The sequence below is a fragment of the Tursiops truncatus genome, chromosome 3 (genome assembly GCF_011762595.2).
Source record: "Tursiops truncatus isolate mTurTru1 chromosome 3, mTurTru1.mat.Y, whole genome shotgun sequence".
Classification (NCBI taxonomy): domain Eukaryota; kingdom Metazoa; phylum Chordata; class Mammalia; order Artiodactyla; family Delphinidae; genus Tursiops; species Tursiops truncatus.
In genome coordinates, this window is record NC_047036.1 from 108,748,702 (window position 1) to 108,765,008 (window position 16,307).

General features: G+C 37.3%; 1 protein-coding gene across 4 annotated transcripts in view; it reads right to left on the bottom strand.

The window, feature by feature from the left end:
- The window catches only part of FNIP1 (folliculin interacting protein 1), a 132,887-nt gene that overhangs the window by 72,847 nt on the left and 43,733 nt on the right, over positions 1–16,307 (bottom strand). For all 4 annotated transcript variants that reach the window (XM_073802476.1, XM_019924372.3, XM_019924374.3 and 1 more), the window contains exon 2: positions 5,446–5,572. In XM_073802476.1, the coding sequence (XP_073658577.1) occupies positions 5,446–5,572 (127 nt within the window). The remainder of the gene's footprint in view (positions 1–5,445; positions 5,573–16,307) is intronic.

Consider the following 16,307-nt stretch of genomic DNA (forward strand, 5'->3'; position numbering starts at 1 on the left):
AAAAAAAAAAAAAAAAAGTTTCTTGATTACAATCACTGAATGTTCAAGAGTCATTTTTCACAGAATATAATAGAGTTGGAAAAATAAATGTTCTGAGAAAGCTATACACTGATTAATATAATTTTATTTCAGCATTGTAAGACAATATTCAGGAAACTGCTAATGCCTAAACTATCTCATCATTATGTATAGACCCAAAATATTGTGTAGTAAGTTTAAAATGATCATTTACATCACACAGTCCCTCTTTACCTATATAGAACTGACATGATTTGATGTTCCAAAGGTATAAGTACAGTAAAGTAGATGAAAAAAATCACTTAATGATTCCAACAGCTCACAATTTGGGAAAAAAACATGTGTTCTGTAGCGTTCAAAAGGAACATATAAAATCTTCATTAAAGTATTTACAGGATTTTGATAATAAACTTCCTAACTTTTAATTAAAGCTGATCAAAATATGTCCTGGGTATTTACCATGTGTGAGGCAGTGTGCCGTTTAGGAAACAAAGGTGAATAACAGACAAATTTTTTACTTTTTTTTGCAATTTAATAACAAATAAACATACAAATATAGCTCCGATATAGAAGTCTGTGAAAGACTATAAACAAAGGACTATGAGAATTCTTATGTAGCAGAAAAGAGGAATCAGAAAGGATTCATAAAGTTGTGATACAATAAACCTTGAAAGAAGATAAATCTTCATCTAGGGAGATAGCACGAAACATGAGGATATATAAAACAACTGAGACTGGAAATATTCAAGGCTGTTTGATTTCTAGTCACTGATGAGTCTAGAGGAAAGTTTGAAAAAGAAGAAGCAGGCTTACAGGAAAATTTCAGAAGACTGAGAAATGAGTGGATGGTATGAGCTTAGAGCTGGTAGACAGATTACTACTGAGAGACTAAGAGACACAGAGAAGAGACTAAGAGATACCAAGGAGAGATTGAGCTGAAACACTGAGGAGAGCCAGAGAGAGAGTCAGAGAGGCTAAGAGACACCAACAAACACTGAGAAGGAAGACTGAGAAGGATCAAAAAAGACAGAGACAGAAAAAGACAGAAGGGCATATAAATAAAGGAGAAAGTAAAAGGATAATTATTTTGTTGGTGTTGGGTAAAGAGACTTTGTGAAGATTTGCAGGCAAAGAAAAAAAGCTAACAGAGAGAAGAAGGAGATATCAGATGGAGAGAAGACTAATGAGACTAATGAAGCATCATTTCAGAAAAGGTGGGCAGAAAGGGTTCAAGAAACAGCATGACACGACACTTACAAGGCTGTTTAAGACAAAAGGGAAGAATGCTAAAGAAACACAATGAATAGCATCAAGAGAAATAGTAAAGAAGTTATATGCTGCAATTCAATGGAACATCATCAAGCACACAAAAAAACTTCAATAAATATTTGCTAAAGAAATCATCAAGAGAGTATTGATTGTTAACCTGTCAGTCTTAGACAAGTTCTGCTGAGCTATTAGCAGTCTAAACACAAAAAAAACATGCCTATCACATTTGCAGCTAGCCTTAGATTTCAACTGTCTGCTTGACCATCTACAATTCTATGACTCTTAGGCATCTCACCACTCAGCTATTCAAACCAAAACGCTGAATTCACCAAACACTTCCTTCTCCCTCATCCCCCCACATCCAACCATTCCCTAAGTAACAAGGTGATTTTTTCACTTTTTTTTTTTTTTTTTTTTTTTTTGCGGTATGTGGGCCTCTCACTGTTGTGGCCACTCCCGTTGCGGAGCACAGGCTCTGGACGCGCAGGCTCAGCTGCCATGGCTCACGGGCCCAGCCGCTCCGCGGCATGTGGGATCTTCCCGGACCGGGGCACGAACCCGTGTCCCCTGCATCGGCAGGCGGACTCTCAACCACTGCGCCACCAGGGAAGCCCAATTTTTTCACTATTTTTAAAAAATTGACATATAAGTGACAACAGCATTATATTCATTTCAGATGTATGACATAATGATGCAGTATTTGTAATATATATTATGAAATGATCTCCATAATGTCTACTTAACATCCATCACTATGCATAGTTACAAAAAAATTTTTTCCTTGTTATGAGATCTTTTAAGATCTACTCTTTTGGGCTTCCCTGGTGGCGCAGTGGTTGAGAGTCCGCCTGCCGATGCAGGGGACACGGGTTCATGCCCTGGTCCAGGAAGATCCCACATGCCACGGAGCTGCTGGGCCCGTGAGCCATGGCCGCTGAGCCTGTGCGTCCGGAGCCTATGCTCCGCAACAGGAGAGGCCACAACAGTGAGAGGCCCGCATAACGCAAAAAAATAAATAAATAAATAAAAGAAAAAAAGATCTCTTTTAGCAACTTTCAAATATACAATACAGTATTATTAATTATAGTGACCATATGTACATTACATTCCCATGACTTATTTATTTTATAACTGGAAACCTATACTTTTTACCCCTTTCACCCATTTTCCCCACTCCCTACACCTGCCTCTGGCAACCACCTATCTGTTCTCTGTATCTACGAGTTCAGTTTTTTTTAGATTCCACGTATAAGTGAGATCATACAGTATTTGTCTTTCTGTGTCTGACTCAGTTCACTTAGCATAATGCCCTCAAGGTCTATCCATGTTGTCAAAATCAGGAAGGTTCCCTTCTTTTTTACGGCTGAATTATATGTATTTTTTTCTTTATCCATTCATTCATCAATGGGCACTTAGGTTGCATCCATGTCTTGGCTATTATAAATAATGCTGCAGTGAACACTGGAGTGCATAGATCTTTTCAAGTTAGTGTTTTTATTTCTTCAGACTCAGTAATGGAGCTGCTGGATCATATGGCAATTCTATTTTCAATTTTTTGAGGATTCTCCATACTGTACTCCATTGTGGCTACATCAATTACATTCCCACAGATACTGCCCAAGGGTTCTCTTTTCTCCACACCCTTACCAACATTCGTCATTTCTTGTCTTTTTGGTAATAGCCATCCTAACAACTGTAAGGTGATACACAGTTGCAGTTCTGATTTGCATTTCCCTGATGATTAGTGATGCTGAGCACCTCTTCATGTACCTGTTGGCCAACTGTATGTCTTCTTTGGAAACTGTCCATTCAGATCTTCTGCCCACTTTTCAATTAGATTGTTTGTTTTTTTGCTATTGAGTTGTATGAGTTCTTCATATATTTCAGATATTAACCCCTTACCCAATACATGATTTACAAATATTTTCTCAACTTGGTAGGTTGCCTTTTCATTTTGTTGATGGTTTCCCTTGCTGTGCAGAACTATTTTAGTTTGATGTAGTCTCACTTGTTAATTTTTTATTTTGTTGCCTTTGCTTCTGGTCTCACATCCAAGAAAATCATTGCGAAGACCAGTGTCAAGTAGTTTACTGCCTATGTTTTAGTCTAGGAGCTTTATGGTTTCAAGTCTTATGTTCAAGTCTTTAATCCATTTTGAGCTAGTTTTTGTGTATGGTGTTAAGAAGCGGTCTAGTTTCATTCTTTTGCATGTGGCTGTCCAGTTTTCCCAACACCATTTATTGAAGAGACTGTCCTATCCCATTGCATATTCCTTGGCTCCTTTGTTGTAAATTAACTGACCACGTATGTGTGAGTTTATTTCTGGACTCTCTACCCAAGTGATTTTTTGAAACATAAACCAGATCCCTTCAATGGCTTCCCACTACATTTAGAATATAATCTACACTTCTAACCCAGAGATCTATGAGGCCCTGAATATTCTGGCTCCTGTTCCATCTCTCTCCAATTTCATCTCTAGTTACTTCACATACTACTTTACTATCATTCCAGCCAAACTGGCCTTCTTTTAGATCCTGCAATTCACTAAGCTCCTAAGTCACCCTGTAGACTGCATTTGCTGGTCTTGCTTAAAGGAATACCCATCCCCTACACCATGCCTTCAATTTCTTGAGATCTCAGGTTGAATGTCACTACCTCAGTGAGACCTTCCTAATACCCCTACAACCAAACTGATAAAAAATGGGTTCCTGGGCTTCCCTGGTGGTGCAGTGGTTGAGAGTCCGCCTGCCGATGCAGGGGACACGGGTTCGTGCCCCGGTCCGGGAAGATCCCACATGCCGCGGAGCAGTTAGGCCTGTGAGCCATGGCCCCTGAGCCTGTGCGTCCAGAGCCTGTGCTCCACAACAGGAGAGGCCACAACAGTGAGAGGCCCGCGTACCGCAAAACAAAACAAAACAAAACAAATTTAAAAAATGGGTTCCTTCCTGTGGAATCTCATAAGAATTCTGTGTGTTTCTTTCACAGTACCCAATCACAATTTGGAATTATTTATTTATTTGTTTGTTTGTTCAATGTTCACCTCCCTAAGAATGTCTAATTGCAGGCACCAAGAGGGTAGAGACTGCTAAATCTCCAAGAGCCTAGTGCTCTGTAGATACTTAGTCATTTGTACAACCAAACAATACTTTAAGAAAAGTTTGCAATGTTTTTTTTCTTGTCAGATTGAAAAAAGTGTCCAGAGAATGGCTAAGAAATCTAAACAAAGCACAATCTCCAGAAAATTAAGAAATGTGTTACTAATCAGAAGAACATCATAAAACCTGACAATCAAAATAACTCAAAAATTAGGCAAGTACTTATTATATGCCACCTAAGTAGATGATGAGGATGCTATTATAAGACAACAGACCACGTCCAATGTATCAAATTTTTCTAAGAACACAAAATCTCAAGTACAAACTCCCAAGTCTCGAGAAATAAAGTTTGCCTATTAAAAAATAACTTTTTGTCTATTAAAAGTCAATTCTAGTTTACTGAAATGTTAGTGAAAATTGTCAGTTTAGGGAAGGAGAGAAAACACAATTCCAGGCTTCCATTTCCAGATTATAGATCCAGGCGATGGACAGTCTTTACATCTGAAAGTTTAATAGAAGTAGCAGCAGCAAAACAACAACAATCACTTGGGTTTTCTTGGATGACCAAGTGAAAGGCCATTTGTTACTGCTAAACTAGTCATAAAATATTTCAAAATATGATGTTGAAAGTCAACAGAATAGATGTTCTTACTACTGCTGTATAGTATGGGAAAATATGATGAACTAAGGGCTACAGATTTAACTTGCTTTGTACCTTCAGACAAATAATTTCACCTCTCCAGGTCACACTTTCCACAGTCATATGGTGAGAGGTTTGTACCAGATCCACTTTAACAATCCCTGTAGCTCTAGCCATATCTCATAATACAAGTATATAAGTAAATACATGTCAAACTAAAATTTTCTCTGGTACTAGACCAATGCAAATAAGGCAAATGTTTTTTCCTTTAAAAATTCTCAAAACCAGTGTTCTAAATTTTAATAACATGGTAAAAATGTTTTGTACTGACAAATAAAAGTACCATAACTGAAATCTTACTCATTCCATCTTGAATTAGAATATCTGACATTAAATTTGAACCAAATCAATAATGATGCTCACCGATACTGATATGTCCTCATTTTTTCTCTTAACACTGGAGTCAAACAAGACATTTCTCCCTCGTCTTTCACAGTCTTGATATACAATTAGTCGAATTTGGCTTGGATCAAACTCTGGCAAAGGCCAACTTTAAAGAAAAATAAAGATTCATTAGAATTACTTTAATAAATATTCCACATAAACTCCCAGAAATAAAATCTATATAATGAAACCCAAAGTTGTACTACTGCTCAAGATAACACAGAAGAACTTTACATAAAATACCACCATTTAGTTTTACCATTTAGTTTAGGACTGAAAATTTACACAGCTATGACATTTTAGATTAAAAAGAAAGAATAAAATCTGTGGCAAGTATCACTCAGTGTATATAAAATATAGTCATCCCACATGAATCTAAAAATAGCTAACAATAAAAATATGTCAGTACATTTAATATAATGAAAATACATATTAACTTCCTGGCATGGACTCAGATGGCATAAGGCTAACCCAGATTTTTAAATACTTTTGTTACTTTAATATCAAAACGAAAAAACAGAAACAGCTTTCAGTTTAAATAACAGTAGCTAATTCCTTATAAAACAAAAACAAGTAAGAAAGTGATGAACAACAAAATGGGGTAGAAATCCTCATATATAGTTGGTGTGAGTGAAAATGGCATAATCTCTTTAGAGAATAGTTTTTTAAATATGTACACTAATTAGACAAATCTAGTAAAAATGAAGTTGACCCAGCAATTCCATTCCAGAAAAGTATGCCATTATACAAGAATGTTCATAGCAGCACTGTTCATAATAGCTGAAAACTGGACACTATTCATATACTTACCAACCAAATGGGTAAATATTCATACTATGAAACACCACACAACAAACATAATGAATGAACTTCAGCTATAGGCAAAAACATAAATGGACTGTAAACAAAAGAAATGAGACAATGACACACAATGACACCCATAAACACAGTTACTGTATTTTGCCATTTATAGGAAGATTTAAATCAGGTAAAGTTTTGTCAAGGGATGAATATTTAGTTTTTAAAACTATAAGCAAAACAAAGGAAATGATGGCTTCAAAAGTTTGGAGAGTTGCTATATCTGGGAGTTAGGTGAGGGTGGTGGGGGTTATACCAGGAGGACTGGGGCAGTGATAATGTTCTATTTTTTGACTTGATAATGTTTACACAGATACAGTACCCAAAGGAAAAAAAAAGAAAGTCCACTGCATTTGTTTTGTGTACATTATATTTCACAATTAAAAAGACTAATGGAGTAAGTGAGATGAGGAGGAGAGGGAAAGAAAGAAAACAATGAATTGTATGATGGAGATAAGAATCTGGTGAACTGAAGGCACTACAACATGTAGGACAGTTGCCAAGAAAGAAGAGAACTGTCGTTCCAGGAGCTGTCTGTTGTTAGGCTGAATGGTCAATTCCTCACAATTCATCAGTCACAGCTTTTGATTGCGTTCCTTCATTTCGTTAAGAGAACCTTAACCCTAACCCTATTGATGCATGTTTAAAAATCCATAACTGGCAACATAACACATCTTCATCCCAAATCTTGACAGCAAATACAATTTTAGTTTTCCTGTATTTAATCCTTAGCAAATGTCTATGAATTGATGAAAGACTTATCCTAGACATTCAAGCTAAACCAGAGATTCATCCTTAGACCACAATGATTTGCATCCCCCTGAACAGCTTTTACTAAACTGTGCTTGATGTTATGCAAAGGAAACTATAAAAGGACAGATTGTTTTGGAATTAAAATCAGGAAGCTGGCCTCAAAGAAACCAAGAAAGAGGAGCACTTTAGAGAGGAAGAAGAAATACCACAGTTGTTACTAAAAAGCATCCACTAGCTTTAGAAACAAAGAAGTCATTGGTGACCATGGCAAGGACAGTTGTAAGGACAGAGTCCTGGGGTCAAACTGCAGAAAATTGAGGACTAAATGAGAGTAAACAGTGAGTTTAAGACAAATGTCAAGGAAAGAGAAAAAGAAAAGGAATCATGAAGTAGAGTGACAGCTATTTTGTTATTAAAAAGGACACATCTGAACATGTTTACATATTGATGACAAAGAATGTGAAGTGGAAGGGAGATGGTGATTGACAAAGTAAGGCGTCTAAGGAAGCGGATGAGGACAGGATACAGAGTACAGATGAAAGGGTTAACCTCAGAAGAAATGATAACCCCTTTGCTAGGATAAAAAGGAAGCAAACATGGACACGGATACAGAAAGATTTACAGATATGAACGTAAGGATGAGGGGACTCATGTCTAAGAGTCCTATATTCTTTGTAAAGTAGGTGAAGGAAAATAAAGGATAAGTTGTAAAATGTGGGGACAGTAGAGAGTAAAAAGAGAGCAGTCTTTGTGGCAAAAGAAAATATGTTGACTAGGAAACATAAGATTTCTTGGAAATTCTCCCCTTTCCCCACTGGTAACCACTAGTTTGTTCTCTGTATCTGTGAGTCTGTTTCTTTTTGTTATATTCACTAGTATGTTTTATTTACACATATAGGTGATATCATACAATATTTGTCCTTCTCTGTCTGACTTACTTCATAAGCATGTGGGGTGATGAAATGTTCTGGAATTAGATAGCAGTTATGGCTGCGTAACTCTGTGACTATACTAAAAAACCACTGAACTGTATACTATACACAGGTGAATTATACAGTATGTGAAATTTATCTCAACAGTAATAAAAAAGTTAGAATGCTTTGCTCCTGAACTTATCTAAGCATTTGTAAAGTATTCTCTGTTAACTCAAAACAAGATTATATGTAAAAGCTTAAATTATAAAGCTTCTAGAAAGAAACAGAGTATCTATACAATCATGGAGTATAAAGAGTTCTTTAAAAAGACACAAAAGTTATTAAGCATAAAAGAAAAATCGATAAATTGCACTTCATTAAAATTTAAAACTTGCATATCAAAAGGCAAATTTTTTTAAAAAGGCAAGCCATAAACTGGAAGAAAATATTTGCAATGTATATAAATGATGAAGGACTTGTAAACAGCCTACACAAAGAACTCCTACAAAGCAATAAGACAAACCATTCACCCAATTTTAAAATGGGTGAAAGGCTTGGGCATTTCACATAAGGAGATATATGAATGGTGAAGGAACAAAGCACATGGAGAAGATGCTAACAGTATTAATCATCAGATAAATGCAAATTAAAACCCTTCCACAAAAGACTAATAACATTAGTTGTTGGTAAGAATATGAAGCATGTGGAATCGTATACACTGTTGGTAGGAGTATAAAAGGGTACAACCATTTTAGAAAATTATTTGGCAGCTATGACCCAGCAATTCTTTTCATAGATACATATCCAGTAGAAATGAAAATATATGTTCAAAGACTTCCATAAAAGTGTTTCGTGCAGGGCTTCCCTGGTGGCGCAGTGGTTGAGAGTCCGCCTGCCAGTGCAGGGGACACGGGTTCGTGTCCCGGTCTGGGAGGATCCCACATGCCGCGGAGCGGCTGGGCCCGTGGGCCATGGCTGCTGAGCCTGCGCATCCGGAGCCTGTGCTCCACAACAGGAGAGGCCACAACAGTGAGAGGCCCGCATACCGCAAAAAAAAAAAAAAAAATGTTTCTTGCAGCTTTATTCCTAATAGCAAAAAACTGGGAACACCCAAATGACCATCAATGGGAGAATGGATAAACAAGCTATGATACATTCTACATTGAAATACTATGCAGAAATAACAAGGAATGAACTACTAGTCATAACATAGGTGAATTCTGGAAGAATGTTGAAAAAAATCCCGACACAAAAGCATACATATTGGTAATTCCATTTATATGTAGTTCTAGACCAGGTAAAACTAATCTATGGTGATAGAAACCAAAGCAGTGCTTGGGCAGGGGCAGGGTGTGAAGGGAAAGGACTAGAAAAGTATATGAAGGAACTTTCTGGAGTGACTGAAATGTTCTATATATCTACTAGGGTTGTAGTTAAACAAATGTATACATTTTTCAAAATTAATCAAATTATACACTTAAAAATATGTGCTTTTGGGGCTTCCCTGGTGGCACAGTGGTTAAGAATCTGCCTGCCAATGCAAGGGGCATGGGTTCAAGCCCTGGCCCGGGAAGATCCCACATGCTGCAGAGCAACTAAGCCTGTGCTCTAGAGTCCGCAAGCCACAACAACTGAGCCCATGTGCCGCAACTACTGAAGCCTGCGCACCTAGAACCTGTGCTCCGCAACAAGAGAAGCCACCGCAATGAGAAGCCTGCGCACCACAACAAAGAGTAGTCCCCGCTTGCCACAACTAGAGAAAGCCTGCGCACAGCACCGAAGACCCAACACAGCCAAAAATGAATGAATGAATGAATGAATTTTTTTTAAAGTGTGCTTTTTAAGTAAATTGTACCTCAATTTTTTAAAAGGAGAGGATTGTGGGAGAAAACACTATATATATGGTATATATATAGTGTATTTACATTATAGACATCAAAACCATGGATTCACATTACAGAGATCTCACTAAAACAGAGATATTGAACATTTACCATGCTCAAAGCACAATGCCAGGCACTGGGAATATTTCTGTGCATTCATTCACTGACTTAAAAGCATTCATTAAGTATGAAAAGAAAAACATGACTGTGAAAACGTTCACAGTCTAATAGGAAGACATATAAATAATTTCATCACTGTGGTACAGTCTACGACTGAGCAAACTTATAATGTAGACAAAGAGGTCTGCGTAGGGAGGTCAGGTATGGACTCACTGAAGAACAATAATAAATGATACACAATGAATAATAAATAATAGCTAACAGTTATACATTATTGTATACCAGCTACTGTTCTAAGGGCATCACATATGTTAATTCATTTACCCTTCACACCACTGATTCATCGTCACAACTTTACTCCTATTTTATGCGCGAGAAAACTAAGGCATAGAGAGATTAGGTAACCTGCCCAAAATAACACAGCCAAATACATGGTAAACGGCAAAGCTGCGTTTAGATTCCAGGCAGTGTGTCTTTGGAGTCCACAACCATAACCATTACTCTGTACTATCGATTAAGTACTTAAAGCCTCTCAGCTTCAAGTTGGGAAGAAGGGTATTCTCTTTCCTGCAAGAAGAAAACATCATAGGCTGTAATTCTTAGTGACCCTAGCTCTGGAGTGTGCAGTGAAGCAACAAAAGCTACAAAGGCAGGCTGGTGCCAGATCAACACTCAGAACCATTTCACACAAACATGTAAGGACTTCACCATTCAGGCAATGAGTAAACAGAGTGTGAAATAATAGGTAACAAGATCATTTTGTGCCTTTTAGAAAATCACATTGACAGAAACTTAGAGAAATGACTAGAGAAGGAGGCCTGGAGGTAAGAATAATGTTCTAACCTGAACCAAAAAATAGCACTGAAGATAGAAAGGGACAGAGCTAGATGTTATTTAGGAGACAGAGAAAGGACTTGGGGACTGGATATGGGGAATGAGGGAAGAGGATGCCTGACTCTTAGGTTTCAGATTTGATGAAAAGAGAGAGGCAGAGAATACAGGAGGGAAAGCAAGTTTGGGATAAGAGTGTTTATAGATTGAGTTCAAGGGGCCTGTGAGACAGCTGCAGAAACACCTCTGATATTTTGATGAAAAAATGCTCTGGAGTTCAGGAGAAAGGCTTAAACTAGAGTTCTAGATACAGGAGTTATTCACACATAGTTGGTAGTGAAATTATTCAGGAAGAACACATTAATCAAAAAGAGAAAAGATATGGATAAACAACAAGATCCTACTATACAGCACAGGGAACTACATTCAATATCCTGTAATAAATCCTAATGGAAAAGAATATGAAAAAGTGTGTGCATGTGTGTGTAGACACTGAATCACTTCGCTGTACACCAGAAACAACTAATGCAACATTGTAAATCAATTATACTTCAATAAAATAAATTTAAAAAAAAGAAAAGGTCAAAGAAAGGAAAGGATCAATAAACCAGAATTTTAAGACATAGCAATATTTTAAGGACAGAGAGTAGAGAAGTCACGGAAGATCAGTAAAGACAGACCACAAAATAGAAAAGAGAAAACCAATGGTAAAATATTATTTCAAAAGTCAAGGAAGACGAAGATGAAAAAGGAATAATGCGCAGTGCCAAAGGCTGCAAAAAGCCAAAATTTTTATAAAGACTACAAGCATCCATGGGATTTAGCAATTTGGTGGTCTTTCGTACTCTTGCAAGAACCATTTCAGTGGAGAGTTGTGGTGGGGGTAGTTACACAGCAGTAGCAATTGATGAAGAGAAAAGAGCTAAGAAAGTAAGATGGTAAGTATTATATATACTATTCACAATGGTTTCCCTTTAAAAGGGGGAGAGAAATAATGTGACCATACAAATGATCATCTAAACTGCAGAGTTTGGGGACTTCCCTGGTGATCCAGTGGTTAAGACTCCACACTCCCAATGCAGGGGGCCTGGGTCTGATCCATGGTCAGGGAACTAGATCCTGCATACCGCAACTAAAGATCCCACATACCACAACTAAAGATCCCTCATGCTGCAACTAAGACCCAGTGCAGCCAAATAAGTCAAATAAGCCAAATAAGCCAAAAAAATATTTATTTTTTTTTAAAAATGAGGTTATAATAATAATTAAAAAAAAAACAAACTGCAGAGTTTTGAAAGTAAAAGACAGCCCTAAACACACAAGAGAAACCTGAGATTATCTTGGGCAACCAAGATCTATGGTCACCCCAGATAACTAAAGAAGAGGTGGGGCTACAAAAGGCTGTTTCTTAAAGGAAAAAGATATATAGATATAAAACATATATATATATATATAAAATTGTTTGTATGTATGCATCTATCTATCTATCTAAAGGGAAAAGGTATATACTTAAAGATACGTATTTCCAAACTGAATGGAAGAAATCAGACAAAGCATCTAAAAGTAACCAGAGAGAAGTGTTGGACTAAGATTCCAAACAAGTTAGGACACAGCACTCTATGCAAGGCTAATGTACTACAGAAGCACTTAATGAGGCAGAAAAAAAAAAAAAAGACCTACAAATGAAAATTACTGCAGATAGGTGTGCAAGTAGGAGACAACAAATTGAGCATTTACATTGATTTCTGTTTTCTCTGAAAAGCAGAATCAAGAATGTATACAAGCATATATGAGATTGGTGGTCTGAACTGGGGTACAGGGATTGAGAGATAAAGGTCTGGCAAAGTCATCGAAAAATTAGGAAAAGTGCTAACCTAAGTAAAGCAAAAGCAATATCAAGCCATAGAGACGGCCCAGCTGAGTTGAAAACCACTGGCTTCTTAAGCCAATTGTCTGTTGATGGGCACATGGGTGGTTTCCATGTCTTGGCCATACTACCCCAAACAATCTACAGATTTAATACAATCCCTATCAAAATACTTATGACATTTTTCACAGAACTGGAAGAAATAATCCTAAAATTTAGATGGAACCACAAAAGACCCAGAATTGCCAAAGCAATCCTGGGGAAAAAGAGCAAAGCAGGAGGTATAACCCTTCCAGACCTCTGACTATACTACAAAGCTACAATAATCAAAACAGCATGGTACTGGCACAAAAACATAGATCAGTGAAACGGAATAGAGAGCCCAGAAATAAACCCACACACCTACGGTAAATTAATCTACAATAAAGCAGGCAAAAATATACACAGTCTCTTCAACAAGTGGTGTTGGGAAAGCTGGACAGCTATGTGTAGATCAATGAAATTAGAACATTTCCTCATACCATATACACAAATAAACTCAAAATGCTTTAAACCTAAGTATAAGACATGACACTATAAAACTCCTAAAAGAGAACATAAGCTAAACATTCTTTGACATAAATTGTAGCAAAGTTTTCTTAGATCAGTCTTCCAATGCAAAAGAAATCAAAGCAAAAATAAACAAATGGAGCCTAATAAAACTGAAAAGCTTTTGCACTGCAAAGGAAACCATCAACTAAACAAAAAGACAACCTATGTACTGAGAGAAAATATTTGCCAACGATGCAACTAACAAGGGGTTAATATCCAAATTACACACACAGCTCAATCAACTCAGTATCAGAAAAAAACCAAACAACCCAATCAATAAATGGGCAGAAGGGGTTTCCCTGGTGGCACAGTGGTTAAGAATCCACCTGCCAATGCAGGGGACACGGGTTCAAGCCCTGGTCCTGGAAGACACCACATGCCACAGAGCAACTAAGCCCATGTGCCACAACTACTGAAGCCCATGTGCCTAGAGCCCATGCTCCGCAACAAGAGAAGCCACTGCAATGAGAAGCCCACACACCGCAACGAAGAGTGGCCCCCGCTCACCGCAACTAGAGAAAGCCCGCACACATCAACGAATACCCAACTCAGCCAAAAATAAAAACAATAATAAAAATAAATAAATAATAAATGGGCAGAAGACCTAAATAGACATTTCTCCAAGGAAGACATACATTGCAGCAACATGGATGGACCTAGAGCTTACCATACTAAGTGATCTAAGTCAAAGAAAGACAAATAACATATGATATCACTCATATGTTGGAATCTGATTTTTAAAAATGATACAAGTGAACTTATTCACAAAATAGAAGCAAACTTACAGATATCAAAAACAAACTTATGGTTACCAAAGGGGAAACATGGGGGGGAGGGAAATATCAGGAGCTTGAGATTAACATACACATACTACCATATACAAGACAGATAAGCAACAAGGACCTACTGTATAGCACAGGGAACTCTACTCAATATTCTGTGATAACCTATATGAGAAAAGAATCTGAAAAAGAATGAATACATGTATATATATAACTGAATCACTTTGCTGTACACCTGAAACTAACATAACATTGTAAATCAACTATACTCCAATAAAATAAAAAAACTTAAATTAAATTAAATAGGGTTTCCCTGGTGGCACAGTGGTTGAGAGTCCGCCTGCCAATGCAGGGGACATGGGTTCGTGCCCCAGTCCGGGAGGATCCCACATGCCACGGAGCAGCTGGGCCCGTGAGCCATGGCCGCTGAGCCTGCGCGTCCGGAGCCTGTGCTCCGCAACGGAAAAGGCCACAACAGTGAGTGGCCCGCATATCGCAAAAAAAATAAATAAAATAAATTAATTAAATAAATTTACAGGGAAAATGTAAAAAAAGAAGACATACAGATGAAAAGATGCTCACCTTCGCTAATTATTAGAGAAATGTAAATCAAACAACAATGAGGTATCACCTCACACAGGTTAGAATGGCTATTATCAAAAAGCCTACAAAAAATAAACACTGGAGAGGGTGTGGAGAAAAGGGAACCCTCCTACCCTGTTGGTGGCAATGTCAACTGGTACAGCCACTATGGAAAACATTTATGGAGGTTCCTTAAAAACCTAAAAATAGAGCTACCATGTAATCCAACAATACCACTCTCCTGGGTATATATCTGGAAAGAAAACCCCAAAACTCTAATTCAAAAAGATACATGCACCCCAATATTCACAGCAGCACTATTTACAACAACTAAGACATGGAAAATCAAAGACTTTAGAATGATCCTTTATTAACTAGAAGCCAAACTCTGACATCTAATTCACCATATTTTCCACCTCATTGCATTGCCTCTTTTTATCAGAATTTAACTGAAGACATAATTAAGCCTAATCATTAACAGTGGTAAGCACACTATAACCATTCACAAAAACTGTCTATATACTACAGCAAAGTTATCTTCAGTATTAAGCTATTGTACTCAGCATAATATTAAACATTAGTAAGAAGACTGTTCAGTGATGAACCACAAATTATTTTGACTTTACACAGATGTTATTTATAATTTATGTCACCTTATCTGCTCTGTATGTCTTTTATCTGACACCTTCAAAGAATGTTAATGAAAAATAAACATGCTGGAATAGACATCTCCCTTTACACAATGACAGAGCAACTCAGAAGACCATATGAATTTCTATAATACATGTTACTGGCTATGAAATTAAAGCTAAATCATGCATTCTCAATGAGAGCAAGATGGCTTCCAAAGAAGCAAATTTGGTTAATGGGGGGAGAAGGGGGAAAGAAGACCAAAACCAAACTTGGGTGTTACAATGGGTGTGGCCCTCCAAAAGGCCATAATACGTAAGAAAATACACAGTATATCTATCTGTGGTATTAAAAGTTCAAGTGGGGAGGGTGGCAATTAAGGGAAAAAATGTCTAAAAAAAGCTCTCTAGCGGGATAATAATGTTAAAAAAAAAAAAGACTGAGAAACACCAGACTAAACACTAGTTTGTATCTCAACACATTACCTAAATAAGACATTTTCACTTCAACTTTAATAATCTCTTACTAAACAGTATATTCAGCAAACCTATGGATTTTAACTTCATTCATTCAATAATTATTTGTACAGTGCCTACTATGTACCTGGCACTATGTTAGTTGTTCTCTCCTGAGCCTTATCCATCACTGGTGTCTCAGTGAAATGGAAACATGCAAGATGATGAAGACCAACTCTGAGAAAACATTAACAACCTGTCCTCTTGCAAGAAATGGAGAGAGCAGCCCAGTTTCAAAAGCTATGCATGTATTGATAGATTAATTGCCTCAGTACTGGAAAACATTTTGAATTTGATAAAGGATAAATTACTGGGGAAGGAAGGAAACAATGGTGCGAGGAAGAAAGAGAAGGAAGAATGCTAAATTAGGCTACAAGTGACAAGCAAAAAGCTTTCCAAACCTAACACCGACATGCCAAGAACTGGTCACCATCAGAACCTCAAAGCACCAGAGCCAAAAGTACCAGAGCCAACTGGAGAAACATTTTCTGTACATGGGGAAAGTGATCTGAGTT